We start from the raw sequence: 17,448 nt of genomic DNA, 5'->3' as shown, positions 1-17,448 counted from the left end.
AGCATAAATATTGCGAATAGAAAATCATTGTGTTGTGTTACAGTGTTTTTGTCTTGTGATTTTAAGATTTGGTATTACTACTTTAATGGATATTTTTTACAGCGCGCTTTCTCCAGATCCTCCCAGCACTTTCCGGACACTTGTTCAGTGCAGACTCATCTGCTACGAGGTATAAAATCAAGCGCCAGAAGAAATGAGATCAGTTCAAGAAACTCGGAGACCACTTCGAAGTTTGTTTTTGGATCAACAAATGTCTTATTGAGTAATGGTGATGTGCCTAACCCATACAATATAAAGTTTTCCTCATAGAGAGAGAGTCACTTTTTATTTTTATTTTTTCATTTTGCACCAATACCAGAACTTCATTACTGGATTTGAACTCAAGTGGATATGGCAGAGGGAGACTTTTACACGACGGGAAACCGACAGAGGTTTCCCAGAGATCCATTTGGAGAATCGCCATTCATTGATCAGTCTCCATTCAGAGACCAGTCTCCTTTCAGGGATCAGTTAGCGTCTCGGTTTATGGAAGATGAATTTGGGATGCCACCTTTCCCCGATGATCTGTCGATGGACTGGCCGGGGTGGGCTCGTCCGGGCCGGCTAAGCACGCGTCTCAGCTCCTCGCCCTTTAGCAGCAGTTTACGCACAGGTTTTCCCCCGCGTCAGTCCACGGGAGGCCCCCAGCTGTATACCAGCAGATACGGCGAGCCCTCCTCCCGGAGTTCACCCACCACTACTTGTGGGGAACCCTGGAAAGTCTGCGTGAACGTCCACAGCTTCAAACCAGAAGAGTTGCACGTAAAAACGAGAGACGGATTTGTAGAAGTGTCAGGTGAGTTGGAGTATGATTGGAGAAATGAAAATTAGACGCTTTTCCTGGAAGAAGAAGTTCAATGAGGATAACAGCTTTAAATGAATCATTAAAAAAAAAAAAAAACCTTCTGGGGAAATTTGATGTCTCATCAATGACACGGTGATATCAAAATGCAGTATATCACTGTGGTAGTCAGTTCTATTTATATGACACATTTAATAACATGCTTCTAAATTCCTTTAGACTTGAATTAGCAGGTCAAAACGTTATGTTTAAAGCCTATTATTAAATATAAATATCACAAATAGAGTGCCATGTACTTGTGAAAGCACATATCTTCATAAGTACACCTGCCACTAGCAGCCTGAAGTAATACTGTCTTCTTTAAGAGAAATTATTATGTTTTGTTTTTTCCATTATAACTTTCATTTCTTGCGTTGTATAGATGCTTACAGTTGAAGTACAGCAAATCATTCTTGCATGTTTAAAATGAAGTGAAAACATGCGTGTTCATCTACTAATTTAACATTCCAGGGTTTCATGAGACTATGCAAAGTGTTTTTATTTGTAAAGACAAAGCATCATGTAAAGTCATAGCAATGCAACCAAATCAAAGAGAAAATCAGTATTCAGTTTAAAGAAAACTTAAAGACAGTATATCCAGAATTCCTTTTTGTAATCTGGTCATGAAATATCTGATCTTTCCCTTCAGCACCATGACTGACACAGTACAGTGAAAAAGCCTCAGTGGTATGATATGGCCTCAGAATTAATGAGTCTCGATATGGAAGAGTGGGACAGATTTGGGTGACTGGGACTTCAAGGCAGGCAGATCCTCAAGCTCAGACACCTGTTTTGGATTCTTGGAGAATCACTCCCACAGCCACCCATGAGCTCAATTTAGATTTAAGGCAAGGCCATGACAACAGTCTCTGTTTACAATAAGAAGAGTTGCTCACTGTCACTAAACACCAGAGAGAGAATGTTCTGGAAATAGGGCCTCACTTTTACCCACAGTTCTCGGGTAGGTTGTGTCTCTGTTGTTGTCACGTTCCTCCTCAGTCACTGATTACTGGAGTGAGTTCTACAAATTGCTTCCTTAACTCAGTGTTTCAAGAGACAGCTGAATTCCAGGGATACCCAGGACTGAGGAGGCCACAGAGGACAGCGGCCCCACAGCTCCGAGGCTTTTTTTTTTAAACACATTGTTGGTATGCCAGTTGGGTCATTCACTCAGCGCCATGTTGGGGCTGTCTGTCATGGTGACTCATCGTGATCAAGAAGTGTGACTGTGAATGTAATACAAGCAAGTTAGAGGTGTTCACTACATGAATGAACTAGTCTTTTTAACATGTAAGCATGTTCAAAGTTTACTGAAAGAGGAGGCAAAGATTAAAAGAAGGCCAAGCTGAACACAAATATTGTCTGGAAAAAGTACAGTGTAGCTGCATTTTAACGCAGATCTTTGGGGGTTTTTTATATTTGAGTTAAATTAGAATATCTGGTCTTAGAGACCCACACTGGTGGTCTGTAAAGTAACTCCAAGCAACTTTGCAGACCATCAGATTCACTGAAACCTGAAATGCAACACAGGGAGAGATCGCGTGTCCCCAGCAAGAAAATGTCAGCACATGTGTTTTGTTCAAATGCCTAAAATTAGTTTCTATTTATATCTCCTTGTTGTTGGTTGCTCAAGAGAAGTTCAAGAGAAAAGAGATGAACATTGGCTTGTGAAGTCCCATAATTTAATCCAGATTTTTAGCATTTTACGATTATTGTTGGTGGCCGTATAAGTAAGTGACCGTACTTATATGATAGATTGGACGACTAAGTTGGTAATAGATTCTTAATATTAATAATTATTAATTAATCCATAATATGTAGAACTTATTAAAAGGCTTTGCCCAAGTTGAGATAAGAATTTATTTTTTTTATGTTAGCCTTATTTTATCTGCTAACTTGCCTGTTTTTGTTAGCAGGATGCTTTGCTGTATTAGTGCAAGTAGTGACACACAAAAAATGTCACACACTAAAATGGGAAAACAGACTTTTTAGAGCATCTGTAGCCACATAGTAAGGCTTGTCATTTTTCAGATACTTATATAAAAAATGCTACAAAAGGCTTGAATTGGCTTGGCTGAAGCCTTGTAGGCAGCGTCTAACTACAGTTCCCTTTGTTAGGATCCACCTATCAGTCAAAGTGGCCGTGCTTCTTATATTGCAAACTAAAAGACTCATTACAATTTAAATGAGTGAGTTACTGTATAATAAAATTAATGTTGCAAAGAGCTATGAAATCATAGCTCTAACTTTTACAGATTATACAGCAGTAAATTAAATCACCCATGCAAAGGACATTTGCTTATATTTCATGATTTGAAAGGCACGGAAAAAGTCTTTTTGATCAAATCTGCTCTAATGGAATATTAATATATGAGTATATACTCAATAATACTTAATAGTAAGTAAACAAGAAATACACTAAACATACTGAAGAACCGAGACTAAAATGAATAATGTGAGAAACATTGTTAAATAGAGCTCTAAATTAGTACTGTGACCTGTGGTCTGATCTGCATTTGATTAGATTGGCCAACCTTAAACTACACACAATATGCATTGACCTTGACACAATAAAATTACCTCAGCACAGTCGATTCCTGCAACCAGCTCATAGAAAAGTCTAAATTACTGCGTTTTATGTGTCTGTCAAGTTTACCTAATTTCTCCTCGTGTTACTAAATTATGGCACTGAGTAATGGCTCGAAAAGTATAACGTCATTATCTTATCCTATCAGATGTTTCATAAAATTTCTTCATAAGTAGCACAAAAAGCTGTATCCTCTATCTGCAAATAAGAAAACTACACCCAAGCTCTTGATATTTGTATTGACAGAAAATTGTATCTGTTACATAAAAACACCACTCTCCTCCAAGAACATGATGTATTACACATCTGGAATCTATAATCTCTGTCGTAAGAAACACATAAATGAGGGCCTTGTTGGACTACTCCCCTGACTAAATCTTTAATCAGGGGACCGATTGTACTTCTTAAGTCAGGATGAAGTTTTCATAATTATCCCATGACATCACTGCTGATCGTAGCTCACTTCTCTCCAGAGCATCACATGTTCTAGCCTCGATCTCTGGAGTCCAGCACTTTGAGCAGCTAGAAACGTCACTGCGGGGGTATAGGATAGGACATAGTCGAGCCTGTCGGGTATACAGAGGGGTCGAGGGGTGGGGCAGGCCATGCTGCTGGCAGCGGCATTGACATTTAGCAGTCCAGGAGCAGCTGCTTGCTAAGGCTGACAAACAGACTGGCCATAAACAGTGAAGGAGAAGATGGAAGAGGTGCTTTTTAGGGTTATATGTTCTCTCTAACATTAGTCTCTCTGCTGGGGAATCAGTTTGGGAAACAGCTAAAGAGGAAGAAAGAGAAATCATGTCAACAAGTTCATTGCAATCACAAAGCAAACATTCTGGAAGGAATGAGCAATGGAAAACTGCACGATGTGTGCCAAGCTTTGAGCTCAGTTATATCAACACCTTTTTTTATTTACACCATACTAAAGATCTAAGAAGTCAAAGGTGATGGGTGGACTCTTTGTGCGCTGTGTCCATTTGAACTGGTGACAGAGACATTTATAATGCATGACCTTGCCTAATCATTGCGCAACATCAAACTACATCATTTCTGAAGTTGTGTTCACTCCTTTTCCCAAACAGGAAAGCACGAAGAGAAACAGGAAGAAGGTGGAATAGTGACAAAGAATTTCACAAAGAAGATACAGTAAGTATAATTCTTGAGTTGCACCATTATCATTTTGTTTTCCTGTGCTGGTGCTCATAATGGATGAAAAAGGGTCCAGTTTTCATTATATATGGCCACATACTAGTGCATGTCATAAAATGTAAATATTGTTATGATACAGAGAACTCTCCTGACCTGAACCCCAGATTTTTATCTTAGAAATAATTCTAATAATTTGAGATATGGATTTCTGCTTTTCAGGAGCTATAAACTGGAATCATCTAAATGAAAATAAAAAGCATTTTGAAATATTTCACAACAAATAATGACTATAGAATATGTGAAAGTGAAATGCATTGCATTTTAGACATTATACTTACTAATACAGCCCAGTGCAATGTTAACAGCAGAGCTGTTTGTTGTTAGCTGTTATGATTATGGGACAATTTTCTTTAATGACTTTGGACAAATAGAATTATTAGCATAGTGATGTTTTTGCAATGGCAAAAACTTACTCGTACCTTTCTGCAATTTACTGTGTAAATTAAGCTCTCTGTTTTATAATGTAAGAAATAGCTGTTGTGGATTGGCATTGTGTAAATAAACTTGAAATGAAACTTACACAACAAATCAATTGCAAAGATAGGGTGGTCAGTAACCAGTGGACAAAATAATAGGACAAAACTCTTGTACACAAAATATTTTTTTCTGGCTTTCACTTATTTACATATTACAGTCACTCCTTGAATGAACCACTGACAGCTCAAACACAAGAAGGAAGCACAAAAATCTTATAGTTTTAAACGAAATGTTACGCTCACTTCCAATTCCGCACGAGGGAGAAAATATAAATATATTCAAAATATAAAGGAAATAACAAATACAGCACAGGTGACACTAACACAAGGAGGGATACTACGTAGAGAAAACAAAAGTGACAGCAAGAGACAAGTATCAATGATTCCAAAATAAAACAGGAAATAATTAAACAGAAACTCCACATTTTATATTTACCATTTAGTGGGTGTAAGTGCCGCTCCCCCAGTTTACTGTTTAAAACAAGTTCATTTCCCTTTAAAGTAACCTGCCTTTAAGCCATTTTTCTTCTGATTGGCTGCGCCTCATTTACCGCAGGATTGAACAGGAGGTGAGTGGGGCTTCTGTGCTCACAGTCAGAGCTGCATTCCTCAGATAAATATTTATTACAGATATCTTTTGTGTTGCATAAAATAGAGCCAGGACTTTACAGCAGGAGCTGGAGCTTTTTCTTCTTAGGGATTACCTGTGATTTCATCTTTGGATATATTTAATAAGAACAGATTGTAACAGTGTGAAGAACATAAAAATAAAGAAAAGCAGAACTGGTGCTCTTTAAAGCCACAAGCTATATCCATCAGATTTCTGACGCTGAAGCTCCCTAATGCTGATTTCTGAAAAAAGATAAAGCCTCCTTTCCTTCAGAAATCTGTGGAAAGCGCCTCAGTATTACTTGACTGTGCCAGGTTTAACTGGGATTGAAACATTGTTCTATAAACACCACAAAACTACAGCCAGAAAGATAACGCATAGTTGGCTCATAGAAAAAAAAAAAAAGATAGAAGGTAATTTAGTATTAAATATTAGCTTGTGCTAAAGTTTTCTCCCGACTTTCTGTCTTCTTTGGTACTTTTGTCCCTCTTCTGCACTTTTATTTCTACCTTTTCTCTAATTACAGATTTGAAAATGAACCACTGTATGTATATAAAGTCATGGGCGACATGTCTTAAGTGTACCCCGCCGCTGCCTATAACAGCTAAATTGGACAAATGGTTGAGAACACGACAGTTAGCTTGCTTGCTTGCATGGTTTTCATATTAAATAGTCCATTACAGCAGAGATCTTCATGTAGTTTGAGAATCATGGAGAAAAATGCCTTTAATCAATGAGAACTAATTGGAGGGAGATAAGCCGAAGAAATGCTCGACCAATGTTATACGAAGTTCATAAGTGGAGGAGTATGTAGCTACATGCAGAAGTATTCGCTTGTTGAACAACATGAAAACGTCCTGCATGTATAATTGAATGTTTTACCTGTCAAGGTGAATTCTGCATTCCTCGTTTTAAATGTTATGTTGAACTCTCCAGTCAAAACACCAAACATGACTAGAATCCTAAAGTAGGTTTTACATAGACAAAGCAGCATCAGTGCAAAGCAGGAGTCTCTTACAGAGACTATTCATATGGTAACTAATCCAACCCAAATGAGCAACACAATAGTTTCCACATGCTGCCTGCCTCTAAGCCTTTGCCCATTTAATTGGGCAGTGGAAAGACTTCAAACGGAAGCGATAATCGTCAGTGCGAATCACCATCTCACTGGCACGTCAGTCCAGTTCTACTAATTTCATACTGGCTAATTAATAAGCAGGTGCTCAAGCCCCTCACTGTTCATATCACAATATTTTTAATTGGAATGCCTTCAGATCACACCTGGGCTCCTCAGCTGAATATACGGGACAGGCTGACTATACAGAGAACAGGAGTGACTGGTGGTGTCAATGGGTCAAATATAAATAACTGTCCTCGATACACAAATACACGGGCTATATGAGAATGAAAAGGAGGACGAGAGAGAGTTAGCATGGTAGATACATTCTTCTGTCTCGAGATTTGATTGGTTGTTGATGTCACTTGAAGTGCTAGAAGCTTCTTATTTTGGCTCTTCTCGTACATATGCTGTGTTTAGTGGCACTAAAGTTTTGTGTGGATTATTATGATTTGCAGCAGCCTGTATGCTGCATTTTACAGCCGGTAAGCCAATTGTAACTATTCTTTATATTTAACATCCTTGTCTGCAAAGTAGGTAGTAACTAAACCTTTCTTTCTGTATAATGTAAGATAAAGGTACAAAATGCAGATATTTATCTGCCTGCTGCTTCTGTTTGCACTCCAATTTGAAGAATTCAGAGCAAAAAACATTTGGTTTGTTTTTTTGGGGGGTTTTTTTTTAATCTTGCTTTGTTACGAGAAAAAGGTATCTCACACCTAAAGTCTTTTGTAATAATAATAATAATAACTTCAAAGAAGTTGCACCAAGAAGTAGTTTAGCTCTTCCCAAAATAATAATAATACAGCTGACAGAAAGATTTTGGGGCTACCTTAAAACTTTGCCATGAATTTCTGCAGTTTGGACTACATGGATGGGATACATGGAAGGCTAGACATTCCAGATGTCAATGGGCTCACTTTCTGTTTGGCAGAAACTTGGCATTGATTTCTATTGTCCCAAATTTCTATACCCCCAAAAAATCTAACTCCATCTGAGACTCATTCTGAAGACCACATGTGCCCGTTTTGACAAAGATTGAGAAAAGAATTTGACCTGTAAAAAAAGAATTTTCCATTAAATTAAAATGGCAGAAAGTCAAGTATGGTAGAAATTTACATCATAGTGTGCTTTGAACTCTTTTGCTTAAAAAAAAATTCCATCTTCTTTTGAAATTGTAAAAATGCACTTTTAACTTTGATGGCGTTGGAGTGTTTGAGATGCAGACAAAAAACAGAGGATTGGTCTCAGTCGCATTACACGAGTTTTGATTCAAGGGGCTAGAGTCCAATGGCAAGAGAAAAAGAAGGGTATGCGTATTGTTTCAACCCTCAGGATGTTGCGACATGTACACAAATGAATTAAGCCAGGTTTTACAATTATTAAGACAAGGATTTAGTAGGAACAGATACTTCAGTGTGGGGAGACAAAATCCCCACAGAGTCTGCTGGCCGAGGGAAATTGAGATAGTCGGAAGGTTTGCTTTTTTTAATGCTTATCAGGTGACACTGAGGAACAGTTGCTTGTTGTTTGGGCTTGTGAAACAAAAACAAGAAGGAGGGAGCACAGAACGGCATTCAGATGTAACAGTAAGAAAAGATACAAAGATTACAGGAGTTTTGCTTCTTGGTCCTCAATTGTGACACAGAACACTGGAAACAAAACAAAGAAAACTAGTAAATGTTACACGAGACAACTGCGGTGAATAAATGCAAGAAGTTAATACAGTATAGGGCATAGCACATGTTCTCGATAAATAAGTGACTAGACAGCTTAGCTTAAGCTTACTGAGAACTCAAGGGTGACTACTTCTGCTCTCCAAACTGAGAAATTTGTAAGTTATTAACTAAAAATGTTGTTAAATCAGCCCTGGGGACAAAGATAACTTTGAGGTCATGTAGCTCAGCTGCAAAACAACAACCTTGCTCTGTTTGTCTGTGGAAGTGTGAATGTTTTGTTATTCAGTAATCTCTTTTTTTCTGTTTGCTTCTATTCTCAAAAGACAAATAATACTGCTAGGCTGACTTAGCTGAAATGTGTAGTGTGTGGGATGTAGGAAAGGGTTATATGTGCTACACACACACACCTCATGAACACCCACGCTCACTGTGCCAGGTCTCACTCGTCTCTCTGTGTCTCCGAATCTCTGCAGGGGGGGAAGCATATTGCCTAGTTTTTTTGGCAGCTTTACAGAATCAATGCTTGAGATAAACTGTACTCTTGCCAAAGTTAAATAAACTCCCCGAGCTGGAAAGATAAGGTTTCTGCTGGAGTCCCACGTAATGGACCAACTGAGTTATTTGACTTTGTCAGAAGGGGCAAAGATACATTTAAAATTATTAAAATTATTCAAGGTTGCACACTTAATACTGGCTTACACAAACCTTTCTGAAATCCTTTTTGAATTATTACCTGAATTAGAGGGAGTTGACAGGCCCAAGATCCACTTTTTTTAAGAATATGCTGAATGAAAATGTTTGACATGAGTGTTGATATCATCCAGTACACACACAGCATGCAACATAAGTTCTGTTTGTCTTTAAACCTCTGAGTCTCTGTTTGCTGTCCCAGCTGACTCCACGTTCCCTTTCCCCTTGCACTTTTATCTCTTTATACCAATTGTTTGTCTTCTGAATCTAAATTGGATTCAGTATAATTCCACCACAGGATACTGTATTATGATATTCATGTTATTGTCTGCTTATATTCATCTGTTCCATTTTTCTATTGGCAACCCTGGATTTTTGTGTTTTTGTGCCTGGTCTCATTTTTGGTTTTCTGGTGTTGCTACTTATGGGTTAGTGAGCTCAAGCTTGAGAGTTGTTATTAAAAGGTAACTTTAAAGCTCAGTGACACACTGAGCTGCGTATATTAATAGATGTGACTTGACCTCTCAGCCTGTGTGCGTCTGTGAGGTTCCTGAGTGTATTCTGACTTGTATTTCACAGTGGAGTGGTAAGTCAGTGGAGGGTCCTCTCTAATTAAATGGAGGGGAGGACCACAAGTCTCATCCTCTGAACATACCAGTCTTGTGTTTATATTAACTCCCTGAAACACTTGGCTGCCCACACTGAAACCCTCCAATAACCATATTTGGCCACCCTGACAAAGAACAGAGATCTCCCCCAACCCCCAGTTTTCAGAGTACCTTCAGTCAAAAATGAGCTGCCTATTTTCTTTTTTCTTTACAATAGGATTTAAATAACTTACTTACCAAGCGTGAATGTTGTTTTATTAAGCTGATGAGAATACTATCATTCTACATGAATATGAAGTTTTAAACAATGACATCCTTGCACATAGTAACTCGGGCTTATTTTCCCCTCAACACTTTCTATCCTCCTGCAGGTTTTGGAAACCAATTATCCCACTATACTTTGGAAAATCTAACATTTTCTGTATGAGAGGTGTCAAAAAAATAAAGCAAACAGCCAGGAGAAAAAAAATGCTTGACACAAAATCAGCTGTTACCTGGATGTGAGCTGCAGATTAGGAAAGTATACACAGTCAGAAATTTACAGGTGTTAAAATTCTGCAGACAGACTCGAGTAAGGCAGTCTCATTAACTGATATCGAAGCTTCGTTTTCTGGGAACGCTACACCTGGATCGAGTGTGTGTGTGTTTGTTTTACTCTCTCTGTGACAGAGATGGGGGGATTTTTGAAGAATATCTTATTTTTGAAGGGAGATTTCTCCTGTTTCTTTTTGTGAGTTAGAATAAAAGCTACCCAATGTGCACAGGGTGACTCATTTCAAGTCCTTTTTTGTCTCACCTAGATATAACGTGCCAAAATAATTCGACTGAGGGTTGTTTAGGAGTTTTGATTAGTTGTCAATAAAAACCTCCAGCATTCAACACTACTCGTTCTTACACAAGGAAATCTCACATTAGAGTTTTGCATGACCTCCAAGTAGGAAGTGAACTCTTCTCAGTTTTCCCCGACGCACACTTAAAAACACACTGAACACACACAACAGCGTAAAAATTATCCTGACCAAGTAAACTTCTTCTAATGAATTACATTAAAACAATCGAACTATACTTTCTCTTCTCTTCTGTCTCATCAGGATCCCCACAGACGTGGACCCCCTGACAGTCTTCGCCTCTTTGTCTCCTGAGGGCGTCCTCATCATCGAAGCTCGGCAGACACCTCCATATTACCTTTTCAGCGACGAGGGATCCCAAGGTGGTGAAAAGCAGGAGGTGGAAGCCTCCAAGCCCCAGGTGGCTCCTATGGTCTAAACACATCATTCTGGACAATCAGTTACCAGTTTGATGTGAAATGTGTTGCCTCTAGCTTCATGTTGTTTGACACCTGGAGGTATTTGATGTCCAGATAAAAGTTAAACCAAGCATTTGTTTATTCTGTTGGAAAATCTATTTTTACAAGCTCAGACAATGATGAAAAGCGTCATTTTCCCATTAACAAATAGATGCTTATGAATTTTCCAGAATAGTCCCTTTTTTAAAGTAATTAACAGGTGTAATTATGAAATAATTTGGCTGTTTCTTTTCAGGTAGAGAATTTGCCCATGGCAGAGTTTTTAATAAAAATTGTAGAAGGCCAAATGTGACTGCTTTTTGGTTTCCTTTCTGTCGGGCTCAATTCAATTTGTAAAACTTTAGAATCAAAGAAAATCCTATAAAAATGAAGTTTTAAGTGTAGCAGCCTTTCCAGCATATATTTTTGTTCTTTCGTTTGCCTTTCCTTCCTTCAGTTTTTATAGGTTTTTTTTTATTTAACATGATGTCATTGAAATTGACAAGAAATAAAGGTAATATTATATTTCTGTGTATCCAGAGGGTGAATTTTCTGCATTAATGCACACAATATATAATATTATTTCACAGTGTATTGTAAATATAATAGTGCCAATTCATTATAAATCTTAATCTGAAATGTTCTGCATTTTGCAATATGGTTTGAAATTTTCTTTTCTATTTGAGCATTAAGGAGGATGGCTGCATGATTGTTGGAGAGGACAGACTGCCTTCTTTTCTGTTGATGTCTTTGTATTGACTGATGCAATAAACATGTCCAGCCAATCGCCCAGTGTGTCTTAACATCTGTGTCTTACATTGAGAACTGTGCCACTCGAGGGACCCGTTCCAGGGCTCCAGAGAGCCTGTGGTGTTATTGTTGGATAAAAGAAGGAATTGGGCAGCAGATTAGCGGAGGGCTTAGTGCTGGGTGAGACTGGCATCGCTGTGTGCTGCAGAATGGGCTGAACTCATTGAGGCAGCCCTGCCAGAGCCTTTGAATGCGAGTGTAAAAAAAAAAAAAAAAAAAAAAGACTGGGGCCGTTCCATTGCCCGTTGTGTGATGCAAAATAATGTAATCTTCCCTGTGCATTGGAATCAAGAGGGATGATCGGTTTGAATTGAAAAAGTTTCCAATCTGGAGTCACGCGGTGGAAACAACAAAAGGCTTGGACTGTTTCGGCTTTCCAAAGTCACCGCTGTGTGCGATGTGTAAGCTCACATGAAGTGTTGCATTTATTGGTATTATAATCATGGACTTCAATTATGCTGTTGCCATGGCAGCAGCAATACTGGAGTCACACCAGTTTTTCTTTTTTTTCCCTTATGCCAGTAATTCACGTTGAACTGACTAATGCACAGCTGTGCAAACATATAGCACCTGATTAGTGTCAAAACCACTTTGCTGAAACAGCTTGATAACATAGTTTCAGAGGTAATTGTGAATATGATTCTTACAAATGTGATTCCTTGTTGCTGATAAACAGTTTCAAAATCACACATAACAACACATTTTATAATTGTGAGAACATAAAGCCATTAAGACATTAATAACATGACACACAGCATATTATTTATTGTTTTCACATGCTAGTGCTTTATTGGAGCTCCACCGATAGCGAGGCTGTTATATCTAATGACTACAATGCATCTGTGAGACTAAGCAAGGCAAGCAGTGCTGGCTGTTTCATTACTTTATCACCATTACATTGTTTTTATTCAGTGATCTCTTGCTGTATATTTGATGCTTCCAATTCCTGGCTCTGGACCTGTTCCCCAGGCTGAGTTATGTTCTCAGCAGCCTCCCGTGAGCTCGCCATCACCTGGAGCTCTTCATCCACGACTGGCCTTTGGAGTTCTGGCTGTCTAGATGTGTCTGTGTCTGGGCCTTCTTGGCTTTCCACTGTTTCTGGCTTTGTAGAAGAATCTTGAAGGCCGTCTGTGCTTTCGTCACCTGCAGGCACTGAGGAGGGGGAATCTCCAGCTGGCTTTTCATGGGTCTCCTCTTCTGTTTTCATCCTCTCATCATGCTGCTGAAGCCCGACTGTGGCACCTTCAGGTTGGGCCTGATCTCTATGGACTTCTAGCGAACAGCCTTCCCCGTGATCGTCTGAGGAAGCAAACTCTGGGTGGTCTGGTGCTCTCCCGCTCTCTTCTTCTTTCTCATCTTTTACCTCCGGTTCTCCATTATCCTCTACTATCACCTGCATTTATGCATAAATATGTTAAAAAACAAACTAAAACTAAAACTAAACACCAGCAAAATCAAGACAGTTATTAAACTGGACACAATATGAAAAGATTGTTAGGAAACTGTCTATAAAAACCTGTATTTTAAAGGAACCGTTTCTTAGGAGCAAATCAAAAAGATCAATACCTCTCTGATGTCTGCGTGGTAAATATTGTACTGTTGTCATGTTTTGTGGCTCATCTACAAAAAATAGTACATCAGATAATTCCTGAAATGTTGAATTTCTCCACATCTGTCTGCATCCTAATCTGAGTAAGCCACCCACTCGCTCTAGCATTGTGAATTACATGTGCCAGACAAATATGTCAGTGGTACTGATCTTTTCTTCCACCCCTTAGCAAGTTATCAAAATGTATAGTATTTCTTTAACCAACTTTAAAGTTATTAACACCTTTATGGGAATGGGGATTGTAGCAGGGACAGAAGTTTCAGGAACTGGAGCTTCCACGTTCAGAAAACCATCCACAGAAAATGTGGATGAGATTTTGGTAGCATCCATCTCCACTGGGAGCCTGATAATGACACAAACAGGTTTACAGTGGCATGACATACAAAGCGTAAATACTGAAACAGATGTACCTAATATCTAAATGTTCAGTTCAGCAAACATTTGAGAGATTGAGTACTGTTGAAAAAATACCATCAGTGCTGCATGCTTGGCTGCTGACTAATGTTTTAAATGGCTTAAACTGCATATTTCATCATCTGCAGGTTATTGTCAGTGTTTACTTTGCATACCTGTACTTCCTTGTAAAACATCTGGCAATGAATCCATGCTCGTCTGGCCTCTCCTCGTGCTTCCCTGGGGACGGATTACCATTTATGGGGAAGAATGCGAGGACACACAGAGGAATCAAGCAACATAGAGAAACCACTCAACACAGAAATTAATTTCTGCCACAGAGCAGTGATTTTAATTTCCCCAAGCACATTATTTAAGCAGCTTTCTAATTTTGTTACATTCAGCTTTTTTCCATCAGTGTTTCATTTTAAGGATTTTTTTTCCCTGTGAACTATAAGAAAAGTCTTTTTAAATAACTCTTTGAGATAATATTTGATAGCTAGATAAGATCTTTAATACTTCATTAAGACCCGAGACTATCCTGTGCGTAAAAGTAATTAGCAATGTTAATAAAGTGAACTCTTCAAGCTGTTTAATTAACAGAGATGTAAGCCAATGTTCTATACCTCTGACTTCCAGGAATCCATCTCTGATGCTGAGAGAAATCTCTGAGGGGGTGAAGTGAGCCACATCCATGATGACCCTCCACTTACTAATCGTCTGGCTTGGATGATGCATCGACCCAGAGATGTAGGGCACAAACAGCGGAGCGGGTATGTACCCTGGCCAGGAGCAGGCTGCCAAACTCCTCTGCAACCAGTCCACATCCATCCAGCGAGCATCCCCTGACTCCAGGAAAGATGGCAGGCCAGCATCCTGACTGAAAAGCTGGCTCAAATGCCACCACTTTCTCAAGGGGTACCAAGGGGCACCCCTGCTGTACTCCCCACACGATGTGTCTGCTTTGACCTGTTCGCTCATATTTTGAGAAATGAAAGAAGATTTTAAAAAGGACACAGCAGATTTCTTCTGATGATAGTTAGCCAGTAAATTATGAACTCCTGAGGCTAAATCAGTGAAATTCCAGCAATTAAAATCTACTTAAAGGACAAGGGAAGGATAAAAGCAAAGTGTGATGAGACACAGAAAACTCAGAGGGGGTTTATATAGTGCTCCTGTCCATTTTAGCACTTATTAAGCACTCATGTGATCCCATGAGAAGGCTGCATCGGCATGGGGTGATGCGTGTGAAGACGAGGCTGTTACCTTTTGCTGGCCTGAACAAGGCTGCAGACTAATTAGTTATATTTATAACTTTTATAGGCAGGATGGCAAATAGGCAGAAGCTGGCTATGGCTGGCTTGTGTTTGAAATGTTACATGTGTCGCCTGAAGACTGTTCCTCTCACATCCCTGTGAACTCTATTTTGTCAGCAGTGACTGGACTCCTCAGTCTTGTCATGAGCCAGTCATAATTCCCCTGTATTTTTACCCTCGAAGGACATGCAGTGGTAACAGTTTGTCTCGGTGAGAAGACAGAAGAAGACAAAATTGCTCCTTTTTGCTGTTATTTTAAATGTTTCAGTGGTATATGTGTGTGTATCCAGTTTACAAAGCTCCTTTTCATTCCATTTTTCTTTTCCCCACCACTTTCAGAATGATTGTCATTGTTCCCGCTTTTATCAAGTGTGACAGACACATCACTGCTTCATTTTTAGAGCTGTGTGCCCTGAGATCTTGGCATAATGTCCACTGGACCACAAAGCAAATTGAACAGATGTTTCTGACACTTCGTGTGATGCCTCACCCACAGATTCTGTCTGCGGGATACGCTGTGAGAGGTTAAATTGGGATTCTTGCCTGCTGCTGCTGGAGTTGCCTGAAAAATTGGTTCCTTTGTTTCAAACATCATTAAAGATTTCCATCTCTGCTGAAAGAAGGACACACAGACTGATGGTGCAATAGGGTGTTCGTACTCTTCGTTAAACTAGCTGGGGTGGGAGTGATAAGAAATTTAACAGTTATGTGGAAAGAACAAAGCAGGGTGACTACAATTTTTAGGACTTGTTAGAATTATTTTTATATATTTCTTCTTTTTTTTTTGTGGGTATTATTTAATGGAGGTGCCGTTGTGTTAGTTTAAAGAAAATATTTAACAGCAAAATACCAAATTATATTCTCAGTTGTGAGGTTTTTTGTTTGTGATAGTATGTCTGCCTTTTTTGTGCATGTGTAGGGTATTTTTTTTCTTTCCTGGACAAATATATTATCAGCCAATATGTGGGCTTGCAGCTGTACAGAAACACTTGCTAGCCAAGCAGGTTTCAGCAAAACACCAGCAGCTAATTTTCCTGATTACTTCCTCCTCTGCGCTTCCTCTGGTTGTTAATTAGTGGCAGAGGTTCAAGTGGCTCCTGTTCATGTCTTCTCTCTTTTCCAACCTTTTTTTTGTTTTGTTTGTATATGTCTGAAATAAATAATTGGACTCAGGGGAAGAGTGTAATCTTTTATATTCAGCATGTTAAGATTCAAGGTTAAACTCAAGAGCTGTCGATATGGAAGCTATAAGGTATAAAAAGGTAGGTTAGTCACCTGATTGTTCTTAGATGAAAAATTACTTTTGATTCCCCAACCACATTCTGGTTAATTAATGTTGAGTGATCTCATTCAGAGGGCTGATTTAATAAAATATTCTCAAACGTCTTGATAACTACAGCCAGTATAATCACAAAACTGAGCGGTGATTCCCCAAAGCGGTCTTTAACCAAAAAATGAACTCTGATAAAAACAAAGAAAGCAGAAGTATTTACAGTCGGTAAATTGACAGCAATCTGTGAATAATATGTCTTTTTCATGGCAGGTACTGTATACTGGTGGTGAAAAGGCACATTCAGAAACTGGAAGGTAATTTATTTTAAAAGGTAAAAATTATATTAGTTTACACTACTTTTCCACAAAATAAAAAAGGTAAGAAGCAAAAATCAGAGGAACGGAAGAAAGATTTGTCACAATCCTGGGTCATTTGACCCAGCGTTTTGAGTTTAATACATTTTGATGTTTATGGTTTATGTTTAAGTTCATTAGCTCAGCGGTTCCCAACCCCCGGGCCACGGACTGGTACCGGTCCGTGAGTCGTTTGGTACCAGGCCGTGAGAGTGAAATTTATGGTTTTCAGGGTTTTTATCATGAACTCTGTTTCCCTGGGTCTTTTCCCGTGTTGTAGTTGTGTGTCTTATTTTGAAATAAATATTTATGCTTCACCATAGCGACCAGAGAACATTAAGGGGCAGAGAGGAGGATGTTACTCTCAATGTTGTTGCTGCGTTTCAGGAGGACGCTGCTAATAAAGTTACACAATGACACACTGAATTTGCGTTAATTATTATATTTACAAAATACCACAGTTTTTGTCTTGGTCGTATCATTTTATTTTGTTGTATTTGTCCCCGACACCTTAAAGGCTGGTCCGTAAAAATATTGTCTGACATTAAACTAG

General features: G+C 38.9%; 3 protein-coding genes across 3 annotated transcripts; 1 reads left to right on the top strand and 2 right to left on the bottom strand.

The window, feature by feature from the left end:
• The first annotated feature begins 27 nt into the window (after window positions 1-27).
• On the top strand, window positions 28-11,933 carry hspb8 (heat shock protein b8). Its single transcript, XM_040050677.1, has 3 exons — window positions 28-835; window positions 4,550-4,613; window positions 10,948-11,933. Exons 1-3 carry the CDS (start codon window positions 391-393, stop codon window positions 11,120-11,122), a joined length of 684 nt encoding a protein of 227 aa, XP_039906611.1. The 5' UTR covers window positions 28-390; the 3' UTR covers window positions 11,123-11,933.
• Window positions 11,934-12,678: 745 nt separating this feature from the next.
• Window positions 12,679-14,055, bottom strand: LOC120745643. The gene is made up of 2 exons (XM_040050678.1): window positions 13,783-14,055; window positions 12,679-13,344 (listed from the first exon to the last, which is right to left on the bottom strand). Exons 1-2 carry the CDS (start codon window positions 13,939-13,941, stop codon window positions 12,856-12,858), a joined length of 648 nt encoding a protein of 215 aa, XP_039906612.1. The 5' UTR covers window positions 13,942-14,055; the 3' UTR covers window positions 12,679-12,855.
• A 61-nt stretch (window positions 14,056-14,116) lies between these two features.
• On the bottom strand, window positions 14,117-16,203 carry LOC120745892 (heat shock protein beta-1-like). Its single transcript, XM_040051101.1, has 2 exons — window positions 14,580-16,203; window positions 14,117-14,193 (listed from the first exon to the last, which is right to left on the bottom strand). The coding sequence occupies exons 1-2, from the start codon at window positions 14,932-14,934 to the stop codon at window positions 14,117-14,119; spliced, it is 432 nt and encodes a 143-aa protein (XP_039907035.1). The 5' UTR covers window positions 14,935-16,203.
• Window positions 16,204-17,448: the final 1,245 nt, after the last annotated feature.

Source organism: Simochromis diagramma, unplaced genomic scaffold, assembly GCF_900408965.1.
Source record: "Simochromis diagramma unplaced genomic scaffold, fSimDia1.1 OVJJ01000131.1, whole genome shotgun sequence".
In the NCBI taxonomy this organism is placed as follows: domain Eukaryota; kingdom Metazoa; phylum Chordata; class Actinopteri; order Cichliformes; family Cichlidae; genus Simochromis; species Simochromis diagramma.
Note: the sequence above shows the minus strand (reverse complement) of the source record. Positions and strands in the feature narration are given on the sequence as shown.